Source organism: Neolamprologus brichardi, chromosome 2, assembly GCF_056152115.1.
Source record: "Neolamprologus brichardi isolate AB-2024 chromosome 2, ASM5615211v1, whole genome shotgun sequence".
In the NCBI taxonomy this organism is placed as follows: Eukaryota; Metazoa; Chordata; class Actinopteri; order Cichliformes; family Cichlidae; genus Neolamprologus; species Neolamprologus brichardi.
In genome coordinates, this window is record NC_142105.1 from 22569735 (window position 1) to 22587218 (window position 17484).

Consider the following 17484-nt stretch of genomic DNA (forward strand, 5'->3'; position numbering starts at 1 on the left):
TAAACGCGGTAACAGAAGGGTCATGGCACGAATTCCCCGTGTCCCAGATTTCAAATGTGTCTCATTAACTTGTCAGCCTAGCTAAGGTGAGCTCAAGCACTGTGTCACATCGATTTGTCTTCCAGAAATGTGACATGAGCAGACATGTCAGTATGCCTTCCCCTGGCTGCCTTGTCTATCTGCTCAGCCCTGTTGTCATTCTGTCTCAAACACTGCTCTATTAGCGGCTGAGCAGGCAACAGCATGAGCGGTTATTATTTTCTGTGTCACAGGAAGCGCGGCCCATTGTTTTTGTTGGTGATTATAGCCTCAAACAATGAGTAACTGCAGGGTGGATTCATTCTGGCTTAACCCTATTTGAGCTTTGTGCAGCGTATAAGCGCTGGTCAGAGGGTGGTGGTGATTTATGTTCAATTATTTCAGGAGGAAACAGAAGTGTAAAGCCGGCCGCCTCCATGTTTAATGCGTAAAGATATATTCTAATAAACGTGTGCTCTGTCGGGGGCGGGGGACACCGCAGGGATGTTAATCCTGGGAGAAGCTTTAAGACCTGAACAGGACTGATTGACCCGCTGTATTCTCGGCTCTCTTAATAAGTTTATTAAAATGAAAATCCTTTTTTTTTTCTTTTCAAAGTACAGCACACAAACTAAAAAATTTAACAAATTTTTCCAAGTTACCTCTTACGATAATGTGAAGTAAAACTAGTGGAAATATAATGAATAATGAGCACATTTTTTCTGACGTGTTTATTTTTTCCCCCTCTTTCTCTTTAGACCCTCCAAAGCGGGAGGAGACCAGAAGGTAAGCCTCCATTTATCTGACTCGCCGAGCTCACCTCAGCGTGGACACTCTGGATGGTTTGGCATGGTGTGCTGTGACAGTTAAATTCAAACTTAATTGTTCCTCACAGTTTTTCGTGTCACTTTGTGTTCTTCAATTTCATCTGAATCACCTGCCTTGTCAAGCTCTCACAGAGTCCATGCACTCTGCATTAGCCAAGCATCAGCAGGTTGCAAAATTAGCAGTTTGCCGGGCAGTTGTCGCTGATGCATTTTTGCATTTCCCGCACAGTCCCTGATACCAGATAAATACTGACGCTTTAAGTCTGTGGAGTCGCCCGGCCAGCTGATCAAACTGAACGGTTTTTAGAAAAGCAGCCGGCACATGACACAAACGCAGAGTCACTGTTCTATTTTAATAGTTGTTTATTTTCTTGCTGCAGTCCATGCACAATACTCAAGGAGGAAATCTCATTAGTGAGACACGTCAGTTATAGACGACAGTTTGAGCATTTTCATTTTAGCAGCAGTAGCAGATTACATTGGCCAGCAATTGGCCGCCTGCCAACACAAATAAAATCTGTGTTCACACTTCTTAAGCATTTTTTTCCATGTGTAGAGAAAAGCCCGGAGGCTTTTGACAGAGCCGCCGTCGCAGTACAGAGTAATCTTTTTGCTATAATGAAATATTGGGACTGCGCTGGAAAAGCTTGGGCTTGTGCGGCGGCAGATGGAGTTCTGTGCGTGTCACAAACGTCTAACTGCATGTCGTGCACTGTGCTGCATTGTCTCCTTCTCCCACACCCTCACAGGACTCGCTCGCTACAGCTTCTGTTCCGCCAAAGTACTCCTTTGCCCCGAGCACGACCATTAACAAGATGGCGAGGCCATTTGCAGCAGGTGGTGCTAGTGCCAACTCAGGACCTGCTATTAAACCTGTGGCCTACTCTGCTAAACTCAACACCCCGCGCTCACAGGGGCATGCCAGTACACCCCAGCCACAGAATGGGTAGGTGGATGAATAAACGCTATTACCATTGGAACCGCAACGTGACTAATGTGGTTTTAATGGCATTTTTCTGACGTCTCATTATTCTTGTTTTAAACTTAAAAAGAAAATAATGCCTTTAGGAATTTAAAGAATTTAGTCCAATCAGTGCTGCGGTGTGGTGCCAAAGTGAAGTCACAGATTTTTTTACATTTTATTTTAGGGCACGTTAGAGAAAAGAGAGCAGGGCAAATGCAAGCTGACTCGCTGTGGAAATCCAATTATTAACTGTGCTTATAATTTGTCTAAACTTAGGCTAATGCTAAACACACCAGCAGTAAGAGTTGCTGTTGTAGATTGTGTGCTGATTAAGTCTGGTGGTGTTTGTATAGCAGGAAATGTTTAGCTGAAATATGCAGTTCCAGCTGTGGATGAAAGACAGCTGCAGTAAAATCTATCAAGATGACAGAGAAGTATTGGGATTGGTTACATGTGCCAATAATCAGTCACAGTTTTACAGCCATGTTAAACTCTGTGTTCTTTGGACACTGTAGATGTTGTCACGAGTTTTTTTCTTTTTCTGCATTGTTTAATCTTTGTTCCCATCATCCTCATTTTGTGTGTTTAACTTAATCTGTTTACTCAGTCACTTTCCTTTTTACGTCTTCTCTAACCTTAGAACGGGGGAAAAAAAAGAACATCATGATTTAAATCTTTAAGATTTATACAAAGACTTTGTTTAAGGCTGGATTCGAGTATATATTAGAATGAGTAAGCGACAGTGGAGGTGAGTCTTTAGGAAATGATTGCAAGTCGGTGTAATGTGTGGGAGAGAAAAGCACTGATGTTGTTTTTAATAGTGGGAACTGAAAAGAAGATGCAAAATCATTTCTTTCTTATAACAGATTTTCCATTTCAGCAGATGGGTTATTGATCGAGCGCGATTATTACTCGTCTCTTGCATCTACAGTTAGCAGAATGAAATATGTAATGTTTGACAGATGCAGTGTGGCGCTTGACATTATGATTCTGATGCACAAATCTCACACGCTAATGCTGATCGAGCTGTCACCGAGTCCTGCTCAAGGACACTTCGGTACGTGGAATAGCCGGGGAATGAACGCCGGCCTCTGCATTTACGGGATAATCTGCTGTACCGCCTGAGACGCAGATTCCCAGAAACAATTTGATGTAGTTTGCTGTAAAAGTGAGCCTTCGACCTTGAAATGTTCATTGCGCTTTTTTTTTTTTTTTCCTTTAACCCGCTGAGTTTTTAATATTTTTTTCCAAGTATTCCTGCAAGAAATGTGTTTTAAATGATCCGGAAAGTATAAGTTTGGCATGAAATGGTCTGTAAGGATAGGCCGGTCCAGTTCCTTTTAATTTGGGTCATGGCAGCGCTCTGTCTCCAGCCGCTGGTGAGATGTGGTCTGTTGCTGTATTTAGCCCCATACATTCTGTTGGTTTCCCAAGCTTTTCCTGCTCTGCTTTTCTTCTTCTTTGTAAAATCAACTTTTCTTGTTACTCTGCAACGCTAATTCCTCTTGTCATGTTTGAAAAGAGTTGAGCGTAATCAAAACCATCAGGTTAATCTGGTGAGGACGTCATCTATTCTTTGATTCTCCACAGTTAATAGTTGGATCCAAAAAGCTGTCTAAGCCCGACGTGTTAGAACAGGGGTAGCGTTGTGTTGTTTGGACAGAGTTACCAGTAATACGTCACTGCTGTAGCATTTATGATGAGCAGATCCCTCTTGTGCTCCTGTTGAATGAAGCCCGATGGCACAGAAATTAGATTTAATTTTCCTTTCAAAAGGCTACAGCCGTGTACGTACCTCTGAGGCGTTTGTGTACGGGGATGAGAGGAGCAGGAAAGCAAATGTTTTGTGCCAGTCTGCTGAGTCCTTTTGGGTCAGGGTGACAATGGATGATTTGACAGTCAAACAATGCCGTCCTTCTTCCTCCTCTCACAGAGCCTGCTGACAATAGCAGCATGTCTCTACACACCTCTCGCATGGTTTCTGCATTTTGCAATGTTTTTGATCGTCTGTTGTGTGAAACCTTTGTCATGTATAGACGTGCTCAGTTTCTCCTCCCCCTGAAATCTTAACCCTAACCTTTTCCCCACTCTTTTCTTCTTTTAACTCCACAGATGGAAGCTCATTACAAGTTAGTATGTTTCTTTTTTTGTTTTCATTTGCAGTCAAGTGTGTGTATATATACACTTTTATAAATTGGCATTCACACTTGGTCTCATGACAAAGCTGTGCACAGCCTGATAGTAGTTCGGTTGCATGTCTTTACTGGGTGTGACTTCACAAAACTATTGTATTAGAATAACTTAATTTAAAAGAAGAATGCGAGACTAATATTGTGCACATTTTTAATTAGCCTTAAAGTCAGAGACCCCAAAAAGGAGAATGAAGTTGCTGTTTATCTCCTACTTCACAGTTAAACTATTTCTTATTAGATTGCAGTCTGTGCAAAATAAGAAATATTGTCAAATGTCGCCTTCCATCTTCTCGTTCCTATGGTAACTTCACGAGCCTAGTGTTTACGTGCTCTTTGGTCTAATCCACAGGGGTGAAGCAACTTACTATGATGATATCTACCAACAGTCCAAGTAAGGGGCAGCTGCATGGTGGCTGTGCGGTCGGCTTTGTAGGCTAATCTGGCCAAGTCGTTTATGTAAAAGAGAGAAAATGCTGATGCCCTTTTGTTAGACTGAGTGACTGTGTTTACAGAGCGAGGATGGCACTTCATTAATGACTGTGTCTTTTGATATTTCTCTCGCTTGTTTACGAACGCATGCTGCAGTTGACCTACAGCTGTGCTTAAAATGAGCAGCTTAAAAAGCATTTCATTTGAGTGATTAAGTTGTTTATGAAAAATAAATGCCTCTCCTTTTAGCTTTTTTCTTTTTTTCCCTCTTCACATAAAGCCAGGTACTGAAGTGAAGTGGCTTTTCTTGCGCAGATTCTAATGACAGTTATGAGTATCTTCCGTTTACGAGCCTCTGCCGTGTCCTCATGAGAAATCTTAGTAATGGGTGTCCATTAGTGCTGTTATTGCGTGACTCTGATACTAAGCGTTCCTCCATGCGTTTGTGTGAGTGGGTAGTCCCTGGATGTGATTGTGTTAACCACACCTGCTGTGTGCTCTTGCTGCTGCTGTTGGGTGTGTGTGCGCGGCAGGCACGGCCTCAGGGTGGAGAGCATCCCCTGTTTTATTCCCAACGACCGCAGCAAGAAGAGGCTGATTGAGGACACTGAGGACTGGCAGCCCCGCACTGGCACCACCCAGTCTCGTTCCTTCCGCATCCTGGCTCAGCTCACAGGCACCGACTTCAGTAAGTCAGGGCCTAAGACAGAAATGATGGACTGTTACAGCAGAGAGTAATGGGTTTGAGGGGTGGGCCTCTCTGTTAGTCAAGATAAGGTGTAGGATGGGGGGGGCTGTTACTAAACGGTTGATGTGATTTGATCTCTGGGACTGAGTGTGACAGCAAGAATGAGTGACACAGAAAAGGTGGATGAGGGGTTTCTTCATTTTTCAGCTGAAGAGAGGTGGCTGGTGTTTTCACTGACATGTTTTCATGTTTTGTTTTGTTTTTTCTACCCTGACTGTAACCAGTCTGACAAAGGAAGAAACTGCATAGCTAAATATAAGGAATATCATTACTTATTCTGAGGTGTGTCAACATTTGTATTAGTGAGGCATTCTGATGTGTGTCTCTCCTGGATCTCTCAGTGCAGGACCCAGATGATGAAAACATGAAGAGGTCCAGGTAAACGGATTGTCATTAATGTGACCGGTCACGTGTTTGTGTTTGTACACTTGCATATGTGGAAGCCTCAGCTTGGCAGTTACTTTGAAAAAAGAAAAGGAACAAAAAAACCTCTCCCTCAGTGTAGTTTAAATCGTGCAGCTCTGCCTCTGTGTACCACCACAATGAATAAAAACAAGACGGATCTGATTTAAGTGTAGACCTGAAGATCAACTTAAACTTGTTTAACAGAGTTATTACACTGATCATTCAATAATTAGACTTTTTGCAATGTTTACAGTGAGATGGGATCATCATTATAAATGTGAGTTTACTCATTAGAAAGTAGCAGGATACAATTTATGTGCGCAGAGCTGTTTTCTGCTGAGATACAGTTAAATGCTGCATAACTGTTCATGAATGGCCAAGTTAGGTCACCTGACCTCGGCTAAACATGCTGCTCTCTTACTGTAGACAAAACTAAAAATAGAAAACCCCACAAATCTGCAGCGACTGAAGGCAGTTGCAGTAAAGGCCCAGAAAAGCATCTCAAAGGCGGAAACGTGGCATTCGGGGATGTTTATGGTTTCCACATCCTGCCTTAATAATGATGTTTCCCAATTTGTACACATACCTTTGGGCCTGTAAAGGGATGGTACGGAGGTATTATATTTATATTAGTGATTTTAGCGTTAATCTCGTTAAAATGATGTTAACGTCACAACCGCATTAACGCCGCAAATCTCCGTTAGCCAGGTGTCAACGGGTTAGCGCAGTTAGCTCGTTAGCGCGGTTAGCTCGTTAACGCGTTAGCACCGTCCAGCCCCACACAGGGGGCGATCCCGCTGACTTGCTAACGGAGATCTGCGGTTATGGCGTTAACGTCATTTTAACGAGATTAACGCGACAGCACTAATTAATAATGAAAAAAAGGTTTCTGATCAGTGTCTGTTAAACTCATTGAATTAAAGCTAAAAGTCTGCACATCCTGACTGTACGATCCATGGTGGTGTTGTACAGATATAGCAACCATAATTCTGCTGCTTTGAACATCAGCATGCTGCTGTGTTTTTGTTCATAGTGTGGTTTTGTTGTTGTTTTGAGTCTGCTCAGTAGCGTAACATATTAACATATTTGCTTTTTTGCTGTGTTGCTAAAATGCAGATGGGAAGATTTGATAGTATTTTAATTTCTAGAGCCATCGTCCAATTACCTTGGTGCATGCAGCAGCAGTATGCTATGTTCCTCAAAAGTCCCCTTTTATTTTAATTAGTAGATTAGCAGGTTCCTTCTGTTTCCATACTTTTCTAATTGTTATATTTAAAAGTACTAAATGTCATAAATGTTACTACTACATCCCTCTGCTTTTTTCTTCTTCAACTTTTCACTTGGTGCACTTTACTCCCTTTTCTGCTCCATCCCTTTCATCTCATTTATTCTCTCCCCTGTAATCTGTTTCCTTCCTGTCTATCTCTCTTTCATATCTGTTTTTGCCTGCGGTCAGGGAAAAGTTCCTCACTGAGATTCAGAGTCCCCGCTATGCCCGTCTGAGGGATTGGCACCACGACAGGTCTGCTCGCGCCCTCAATATTAAATCCTGAGCGACATCCTAGATGCCCTGGGACGCAGAGCCCAGCCAGAGCCGGCTAGCGATAGCTACACTGCAACGACTACGTGATAAAGACGACGAAGATAGTGGACTGTCTCCTGGCAGTTAACAAATTCACCTCCTTAGATGCAGATGGACTGACAAAGAAATTTGGGGAAGCGAAGAAAAGCAAAAATATAAGAAACGTATCCTAGATGACAAAAGCCTAAAGTGGAGCCTTGCATACTGAGCCTAAGCATAAGATCTCCCTCTGAAATTCTGACTTGATGATTGTTGACAACACTGTGGACCATTGTGTCTGTAGCCCTATTTTCCATTTCACACTGCGTTACTCGGAGTAAACTGGTGGAAAGGTGGGGAGGGGGTCTCGGCGGTGGGAAGCACTGTTCTTTCTTCTTTGATTGTGAAGTTCAGACCCTCCTTTTGATCTCTGTCTGTCTCTTTTGCTACCTGTTTACATTTATTGAGTTTTCATCCTTTAGAGTTCTCAGTTTTGATCCCCTCTTCTAATAGGCTTCTTGCACAATTTAAAGAAAAAAAACAACTGTACTTTTTTTCCTGCTGTCATCAAAAATATATAAAATATAAAACATCTGGAAAAAAAAGCAACTCTTGTTCTCTGTCCTTCTGTGTTTCTTTTCTTGTTTACTTTGAGCTTACAAGGGCATATCTCTCTAACAGTTCTTTCCTTTTTTCCCCTGCTGTTAAGTCACAATTGCTTTACTTACAGTGTGCTGGACAAAAAGTGATTATATAGAAGCGAGGCTTTATTCAGTATTTATGCAGGTTGGAATTAATGGGATGTCTTAAAGAGCCAGGTTCAAGGTTTACTTTTATTGCCCCTGAGAGAAAATTGTTGTGCATTCGGGCATAAAAAACCCAACAAATGTGCATACTCATTTATAAAGTGCTGAGATGAACGGTGAGGAAAGTCTGTCTCGAGTTATTTGCATTTTCCTGAAATGCAAAAAAAAAATGTAATCCTGAAGCGCTATAGGTTTTGACACCAGACTAAAACAAATAGGTTTGGTAGGTAATGACTTTTCATCAGTAGTATTTCTTGTAGTAATGTTTCTGGATGTATAAAATCCATAACATCCATAGTGAAGGACTTCTATAAATCCCATTTAAAAATGTCTACAGATGAGATGATTTAGAGCTTGAGGATACAGCTTTAAACCCTTTAGCTGTGCTCACTCTCACACATCTGACTCATGCTTATACTTTGTTTGTCGTGCTGGCCATGTCATGTAAGGGGAACCATTATAACTGCTGCTTTATGAGGGGCAAATGGTTGGTTAACCAACGCTGGCCCATAAACATCGAAATTCAGCTTGATTGGTCTGAGGCGCACAGACCCAGGTGGAAGACGAAGATAAATTATTAGCACATACTGACAGAGTTTTTATAATTTGGTAAATAATTCGTTTAACAAATGCACCAGTAGTGAGGAGAGCAGATTTATGTAATGAGCTTGTAGCACACTCACTGGAAATGCCTTCCTGGTACCTGATTGGACCCAGTGTTTTCCTTCAGATCCTTAATTCTTTGTGCTTACAAGGTGCTGGAAACATTCCTGGGAAATCTTGGTCCATACTGACATGACAGCATCACACAGTTGTTGCAGATTTTTCTTTTGGCTGCAAATCTATGACGTGAATCTCCTGTTTCATCGCACCTCGAAGGTGCTCTGTTGGTTTGAGATCTGGAGATCAGGTGATCTGGCCGTGTGAGTACAAGGAGAAAGCAGTTTGAGATGATATGAACCATCAGAAGATGAATACAGTTTGTTCATACAGGACACTGTCAGCAACAATGATCAGGTAGGCTGTGCTAAAGGCCTCTAAGAAAATGTCCTCCACACTGTTACACCGCCACCCGGCTGAAGCATTGATACAAGACTGGATGTTTTCATGTTGTTCTGAACCTACCATCCGAATATCGCAGCATAGTCGGAGACTGATCAGTCCTGGCAACATTTTACCAGTCTTTTGTTTCCAATTTTTGGTGACACATGCATACTTTTGTAAAAGTGCCTGTTTAAGTTGCTTGTTGCCTTCAACAAAACATTTTTGATGCAGAGAACTGCTGCTTACTGGATATTTTATCTTTCAGACCATCTTCTGTAAACCTCAGAGATGGCTTTGTGGGAAATTCTGGTGGATCTGAAATACTCTGACCGCGCTGTCTAGCATAAACGACCATGATGAATTCAAAGAAACTTAAATTGCCTTTCTTTCTCTTTCCGATGCTCAGTTTGAACTTCAGCGGGTCATCCTGACCATGTCTACAAGGGTAAATACATTCCGGTGCTTCCATTTGATTGGCTGGTTAGTTATCTGGATTAAAGAGAAGCAGGTGTATCTAATGAAATGGCTGACAAATGTGTTTTAATGTATAGTGAAGTTGGAGGTATTACTAAGTGACTAATTAAGGAAAATTAGTGGAAAACTAGCTAGAGTATGAATGTATCCAGACCAATGTGCTAAATTAGACAAGTTAATCGAAGTCAAGCATCAACTTGTAGAAATTTCAACTGTAAGAGAGGATTTCAGAGGGGGAAAAAATCAATGTGTAAAAATATTACTTTACATCTGTAGAAATACTAGTAAGCAGGAAGATACTGAAGAAAGCTTTGTGCAAAGCTTAGATGTGAAGAGCCAATAGGAATGAGGTTTCTCATTCAGCCCTTCTAGGCATGTGCCACCACTGTCGCACATGGTTTTTAGTCACATTTGACTTCTTGCAGAGCTGCATCACCTTTACCTCCTCACTGGGTGGAGGGGTGACACATGTTAGGGGCTTGTTGCTCCATGAAAAATCAAAACCTGCTATTTCCTTTGCCGGATGCTGAGCTGCCAGCAAAGTTCTCTGCTTTCCTCGTTGCTCAGGTTGATGCATCCCACAGGAGTGGATACCCAAAAAGGGGGGAGAAAAAAGAGAAACCGGTACAGATGAATCTAAAATCAGAGCTGCAACGGATGAACAAGAAAAGTGAAAGGAAATGCTCCAGTCAAAAGCTAAATAAATAAATAAATAAATAAAAAATCCCGTCTGCACAGCCTCTGATAGAGAAAATGTGCACCTGCATCATATCGAGCCTCTTGCTGAGCAGGGAGGAGGAGGAGGAGGGGGTTTGAAAGCAGGGAAAATGTCAAGGATAACACAATCTAGGCTGCTCCAGGTGGGAAGAAGCCGACATAGAGGTGTAGTGCAATTTGCACCTGCAACATTCATCATAGTGAGGTGCAGCAGAGAGAAGAAAGAAACCTCATGGTTGCGAGACAGCCGAGCCATCGGCCTTTCAACACGTACGGGCAGCCTGGCAAGGGAATGTAGCCGGGGCAGCGGTGTTGAATAGGAGTTTGTTTTGTCAGTTGTTAGGTGAGGTCCCAGATGTGAGGCTTGTCAGTGTGTCTGTGGAGTGGAGGGCAGCTGACCCAAGGTCTGTGAGTCACACACGGGCAGAAACAGCCTCTGTCCTTTGTTTGACTCCATCAGCAGACATCCTGCTCATCCAGCCTTCTGACTTCCTCTTAGGCGTTTTTCTTTCTTTCTGCGGATTCTTTGCAAAAATCTCATGGTAGGAGGTCTTGCGATCCTTAATTTAGAAAGATTTAGCTTCCTTACTGTCACTAGTCCTATAAGCCAGATTCTTGGTATTGCAAAGGGATTTAATGTTCTTTATTATTCCAGAAATAGCAGACGGCTTTTATGCTTTTTTTTTTTTTCTTGCTAGATTGCTCCCAGCTGTAACTTCTGCCTCTGTAGCTACAGTTTTTTTTTTTTTTTTTTTTTTTTTTTTTTTTTTTTTTTTTTCTTCCTCCTGTATTTATGTTTGGCGACATAAATAACATTCTTTCATATACAGACTTAACCTGATAAAGGCACGACTATGGAATGAGGTTGGTGTAGGGTAATTGATTTTACAATCTCTTTCATTTTCTTTACGCTAATGAAAGGGGATTTCATCTCCTTTCATTAGTGTGTTTTAGATGGCACAGTTGATGATGTAAACACGATAGATGCCTAAGGTGCTGTTACAATCCCCGCCCGGTTCTTTTTCTCAAGATAAAAGTCTCCAGAGCTCACTGTCTTGGCTCAGAAGTTGTTTTTCTGTCTTCCGTCAAGATTTGAAGCTTTTTCTGAATATAGTGACGCTTGCTGCGGGTAACAGATCTTTGAAATGTAGAAAACGCTTTATTTCAACACTCCTGCACATGCAAGCTCTAAGCGAAACTCTTCCGCACCCAAATCTGAAAGCGACTGAGTTTCCAGTCGTCTAACTTTTGCCTAACTTTGAGCGACATCAGTCGGCCTGAGGAGATGTTGGTGTTTCTTATGCTCTTGTGAGAGGCTGCGGCTCTTGAACAGCAGGGCGATGACGCTGAAATCACGTTCGGCTTGATGGATTTTTGAGTCATGATAGACACTGCTCACTGTTGCTCTTTGATACTGGAGAAATTTCAATTATTGTGCTGCTTTCAGTTAAATCTAATACACTGAATCAGAATGTGTGATCACAACAGGTGGGGGCACCACGCTACCCTGTTAATCCCAATTAATATTAATAATGGTGCTTCGAATCATTCACACACAAGGTAATCCGTGGCACAGCATAATGGTGACAGCTCAGCCATGGCAGGAGATATCCAAACATGGCATCCATTGAGAAGTAACTATAGTTAGTGTGTGTGTGTGTGCGTGTGTGCGTGTGTGTGTGCGCGTGCGTGCGTGCGTCTACCTTTTCTAATTAGTCATTTTCTCCCCACAGCCTTGAGCCAACTCCCTCACCTGCCAAGGCCCAAGCAGCAAATAAACCAGATGGTGAGTTTCTTCTCCTGCTGATGCGTTAAAAAGAGCCCCAGCAGCCTCCGGGAGAGGCTGCGCTAATAGATTCTAAGTCTTAAGTGTCAATACAGCAGCAACAACGCGACACTCAAAGCTGTCACCACAGACATCTGTTTGAAGGGTGGATTGTTATGGGATTTTTTTTTTTTTTTGTGTGTGTGTGTGTGTGATGTGCAGAATCGACAAGTGCCGCACCAAAGAGTTCTGCTCCTTCCTGCCGACCGCCGTGGGTCTCGGACCCCAATTTTGCCGACCGCTTTCGCCCAGACAAGGTCAGCACCGTCGTGACCCAGCACCAGAAGCCAGCCCAGCCCACGCCTATGCAGAGCCGCAGTTCCATCCTGCAGGCTGCACAGCAGGCGCCGGAAGACAGCGGGAGGACCCCCATATGTGGTGCCTGCAACAAAATCATCAGGTGAGGCTGCACCGCCGCTACACACAGGCTGATTCTTTTTAACTCCAGCGAGGCGCTCTGTGTTTGCTCCTTGGAGGCTCCTGTTAGAGATGACAATTTAAGACTCTTAATATTCACGACACACTGCCTGTCTGCAGCAAATTAAGCCAGTCAGCATATTTCACAGAGTGTGGAGACATCTTGTTATCACTCAGAATAACAAAGAAACTCTGGTTGATATTCTGGTCACCATTGCAAACAAAGAGCTTTTATTCATTAATTTTTGAGTGAAGACTCAAATTCAAATTCTGGAAAACCTAAAATTTGTCTTCAGCGTTTGCTCACATTTCACACAGTCTAGTGTATTTTTGCTGAGTGCCTTTGGATCTTTTTTCACTCCTCTGTTGAAGCTTTGGATTATTTAGCCAATTTATATAAAAAAAAAAAAATCCCTATTTATGTGTTACTAAGAGTCTTTTTTTTTTTTTTTTTTTTTTCTTTTCTCCAGGGGACGGTACCTGGTGGCACTGGGACGGTCTTGGCACCCGGAAGAGTTTACATGCTCGCAGTGTAAGGCGGTCCTGGAGGAGGGGGGCTTCTTTGAAGAAAGGGGAGCCGTCTATTGTACCAAGTGCCACGATAACCGATACGCTCCGAACTGTGCCAAGTGCAAAAAGAAGATCATAGGGGTACGAGCTTCTGTCGTATCCAGCAAAATCAAAAAAAGCTGTTTCAAAGTTTTTAAAAAAAGTTAACCTTTTTCCTCCCCCCCCCCCCCCCCCCCCCCCCCCATCAGGAAATCATGCATGCACTGAAGATGACTTACCATGTTCAGTGTTTCAAGTGTGCAGCCTGCAAGAATCCAATCAGGAATCAAGCCTTTTACATGGAGGAGGGTGAACCCTACTGTGAGAGAGGTGAGTAACTGAACCATTGCAGTCCACACGTACTATACTTCCTATCTTGCATACCTGAACAATCTAAATGCAAATGGTGCAATTTATTGTGTAAGAGTTGGAAAAGGTAAAAAAAAAAAACAAAGACCGAAACAGCTCTTTTTGGAGCCACATTCACAAACTGATGCTACTGCTTTACATCCTACATGAAACAACACCAATGCTGTGACACAGTTGATTGTCTTCCAAGGGCCAGGGGAGGATACATACAACTATTCTGCTTGTTAGTGATGGCTGTGATGTCCTCTGTTGTGTAAAATATGGGATGAACTCACACCTAGTATAAAAAGCTGAATTCAAATTGAAGCTAGTGTGATTTTACACATCCATTTTCCCTATAAGCCAGCAGGGGGCGACGTCTCTCAGCTTGACAAAGAAGTCAGTTTCTGTAGAAGTGCATGAAAAAAATGAGTGTACTTCTGTCTTGATTAATGAACTCTGTAACCACTTTCCTAATGAGTTTTTCTTCTGAATTGCTAGTTTCAAGTCTTATTTAATACAGCTCGGTGTTCACTTTGTAAATTATGGTTCCATTTAGAGTAAAATAGACGATAAAGCAGGGCAAGCTTTAGGGCATCACTATTTCACCATTAACAAGTCGCTACCATACGAGCGTGCAGTATCCTGAGTTTGAGTCTGATCCAAAAACCATAACATGCAGTCTGTGCTTCAACGGTGCTCCAAAAGATGGTAAATGTCCGCCTTTCTTTTACGATTTCATCACTCTTTAGGACAGTTTGGTTCCAGACTCGCGTGTCTAGTGAGAAAAGGATAGTTTACTTATAATAAAGACCTCAGTCGTGACCAAATGTGTAGTTCGACTGTGTTTTCTCTCAAGGACTCTGTTCATTCATTCAAACAATCCAACACTGAAGGCTTCACAAAACATAAATGTGTCACCATGGTGAAAAATCCTCTGCTGGAAATAAAAGCAGTCGCATTTATGTCGTTCTAAGGAACAGTTGCAAATACTACTACTACTACTACTACTACTACTACTACTACTAATAACTGCAACAATGACAGTAGTCAGTTCTGCTGAGTAGATGGAAGCGCCCACAGAAACCTGTGCTTTAATAAAAAGTTCAATTCTAAACCCGAGTCCAAGCCAGATAGCATTTGCCTGAGCGTGCTGAAAATCCGAGTGTGCAGACCGATTAGTTCCAGCGCCGACTGAGAACATCTCGACTCATGTAAGACGCCCGATTATAAATCTCCACTGGCCTCAAGTCCACAGATGAGACAGAGCAAGCTGACACCCACAAAGCACGTTTTAAATAGATGCTACAGGTCGGCCCACGTCATAGACGTCGGGGTACAAAATCTTTAAATTCAGCCAGTGCACGAATCAGGTGTAGCGTGCATTTTGTGATAAAATTGTTTCCTCTCTACAGTGCATCCTCTCCAGTCTATCTGCAATAATTTTGATTATTTTCTTTGTAAAAATCAAACTATTTCTGACACGTTTTGTCAAACATTGTAGTATTGCTGTGGGGTTTGGCAGAAACCTACATCGAGAGTCTCCTGGCACATACCGCAGTCAATCATAAAGTGTGATGTTTTCATCTGCTGTAATCTATTTAGCTCCAGTTTACTTCATACATACCTCTATTGGGTTTTATGAATGGTGCGTGCTCTTCTATTATGATATAAATGACTTAGCGGGGCATCTGACGTGGATTGCTGCTTTATCAGAGGCGAAGCCAGAACCTGGGTACTCATATTCTGAATAATGCCTTCAGCTCTGATAAACATTCTGCTGCCTCAGCATCTTTCAGGGATTGTACAGCTCTCACCCACTCACTCTTGAGAAGCAGCATTATAACCTGACACTTTCCCCCCCCCAGAGTCCTTGTGATGAAAGAGACTGGCAAATCCAGTCAAGTATCTGGAGCAATTTCCACCTCATCCTAATCCCACCCCTACACTCTGGAAAGGCACTAATGTACAGTGGGTGGACACAACAACACAAACAGTATAGATATCAAATGGCCAATAAGAAGAGGAGCCGGCATTTGGCATCAAAGCAGCTCTATAAGTCTTTATTTTACACCGTTCAGTCCCTTAAGTGGTTGCGTGTAGCGTGTAGTGAGGATTGCTCATCTCGGAGCGGCATACAGCCTCCACTTCTTCTTCTAAAGATGAAAGATGTGGAAAAGGATTTCGGTCTCTACGGATCCCGTAAAGGTTAAGCGATGTTTACAAACGGCAATTGCGGAGGCCGGGGCGATTCCTTGGCCTGATGCAGGCAACAATAAAAGCTCTTTTGAGTTAAGGTGAATATAAGATTACATTTTTATCTCACATTTCTTCTGCTCGCCACTCCCCCCCCCTCCCTCCTCCTCTCCTCTCCAGACTATGAGAAGATGTTTGGCACCAAATGCCATGGCTGTGACTTCAAGATTGATGCCGGGGATCGGTTTCTGGAGGCCTTGGGCTACAGCTGGCACGATACGTGCTTCGTCTGTGCTGTAAGTCATTTTGATGGATATAGCTCCTTGTGGGCTCTCTTTGCCCCCGTATCTCGCAGCTGTCCCAGTACAATGGCACCTGGAGAAAAAAAATTTGCCTCCATGTCTGGACCTCAAGCTTTCTCCCTCTCTCTCTCAGCCTGTCACCTGCAGTCTATAACTCTCTATATCTCTCTCATTCTGTGAAGAAAACTGAAAGCAAATGCAGTCAAGTAAAGCTTGCTCTGGCCACTAGAAACTGTGTAAATTCACATCAGCAGTGTTGAAGTCTGATATCTACTCTGCCCTCGTTTCCCAATCCGTCTCTCTCACTCTGTGTGTCTCCTTTCATCTTTAAAGCTCTGCCAAATCAACCTGGAGGGGAAGACGTTCTACTCGAAGAAGGATAAGCCCCTGTGCAAAGGCCATGCTTTTGCTCCAGTGTGAGAGCGCGAGGCGCATCTTCAGAAGAAGGAGCACTGTTCACTCCCTTCTCTTTACCCCCTGACACTTCCGTAGACGCACCACATCCCTTCTTGCCACACACCTTGTTAAACTAAGTCCTTTCTCTCTGTGCTGCAGACTTTGTTTTTGTTCTCGAGGCTTAATGCTGGCTGCACGTACCGTCACTTTACTCTGCTGTTAGGAGACTTCTGATGGCACTGCCTCTAATGCCAAATGCTGTGTTGCATAACTGGAAGGAGTCGAGGAATTATGTCACGCCATCGGTAACTTTTTGACTTCCAAGTTGTTTTTAGGTCATGAAAAAAATGTCACCGCAGGTCACGTCGATTTGTAGTTGTCAGCGGAGTAATCTCCCGCCTCTGTTCTCCTCGTCCTTGTTAATTCAAGTCACCAACTTGAAGGAGTCATTGAGCCTCTAATAATGTCTCATATTGCAGTAATGATCAAGCAATTCTCTTGCACTAAGTGTAGTGAAGTGCTGGCCCCATACAGGACCCCAGCCCACTCATCGGCTCTCACTGCAGCGCCCTTTAATGTAATGGGGGGCCAGTCGAGCAGAAAAGGAGGTGTCCATTTCTGCTTGACTGGATCTCCTCCACAGAATCACTAACTACTTATTACTTTGACTCTGGCAAGTCAGAGCGCACACTCCAGCTTGAAGAGTCATTTAGAATGATGTAGTAATTAACCCATTTTTAATCGTCATACACGCGGGTGATGGAGATTGATTTTTAACTTTTCCTTTGATTTGACTTTTTTTTTTTATTATTATTAAATGAGACAAAGTAAGTCTAAGTGTTCCCCATGTCACTGTGATATTATTCCTTAGAGTACTTTCACATCACTGAATCTGTATTTATATTGCTTCAGAAGTGGCCTGTAAGTGTTGTTTTTATTGCAGCTGAAAGTTTCAAATAAAATTATTTAGTAATTCCATGTGCCGGGTCATTTTGTTTCTCTTGGAAACACTCCCATCTGTAACAATTTTCCAAAACCCTGCTGAAGCCTTTGTATGCTCCCTATAAATATAATCAACAAAGTGATACTGAAATAAGTGGCATTTTATCTTAACTGGTAGGTAGCCAGGTGCTTAAAACATCATTCTTGCTGGAATAGCTACATTTTTGTTTAGGTGAGAAGCTCCTCTTAAAAGCTTGGCATCAGCAGTGGTAGCAGTGGGTCAGCAGCTAGCATGCAGTCCAGAGTTTAAAAAACAAAAAACTG

General features: G+C 42.7%; 1 protein-coding gene across 2 annotated transcripts in view; it reads left to right on the plus strand.

Moving 5' to 3' along the window:
* Positions 1-17188, plus strand: part of pdlim7 (PDZ and LIM domain 7) — a 30968-nt gene extending 13780 nt beyond the window's left edge. The window contains exons 4-11 of one of the 2 annotated variants that reach the window (XM_087848742.1): positions 777-804; positions 1595-1791; positions 11919-11971; positions 12173-12410; positions 12898-13078; positions 13186-13306; positions 15701-15816; positions 16156-17188. In XM_087848742.1, the coding sequence (XP_087704868.1) occupies positions 777-804; positions 1595-1791; positions 11919-11971; positions 12173-12410; positions 12898-13078; positions 13186-13306; positions 15701-15816; positions 16156-16242 (1021 nt within the window). In that variant the 3' untranslated portion in view covers positions 16243-17188. Of the gene's footprint in view, positions 1-776; positions 805-1594; positions 1792-3921; positions 3939-4350; positions 4393-4963; positions 5119-5519; positions 5557-7039; positions 7754-11918; positions 11972-12172; positions 12411-12897; positions 13079-13185; positions 13307-15700; positions 15817-16155 lie in introns of those variants that run through there. The other variant, XM_087848740.1, reaches the window with a different exon arrangement.
* The last annotated feature ends 296 nt before the right edge of the window (positions 17189-17484 follow it).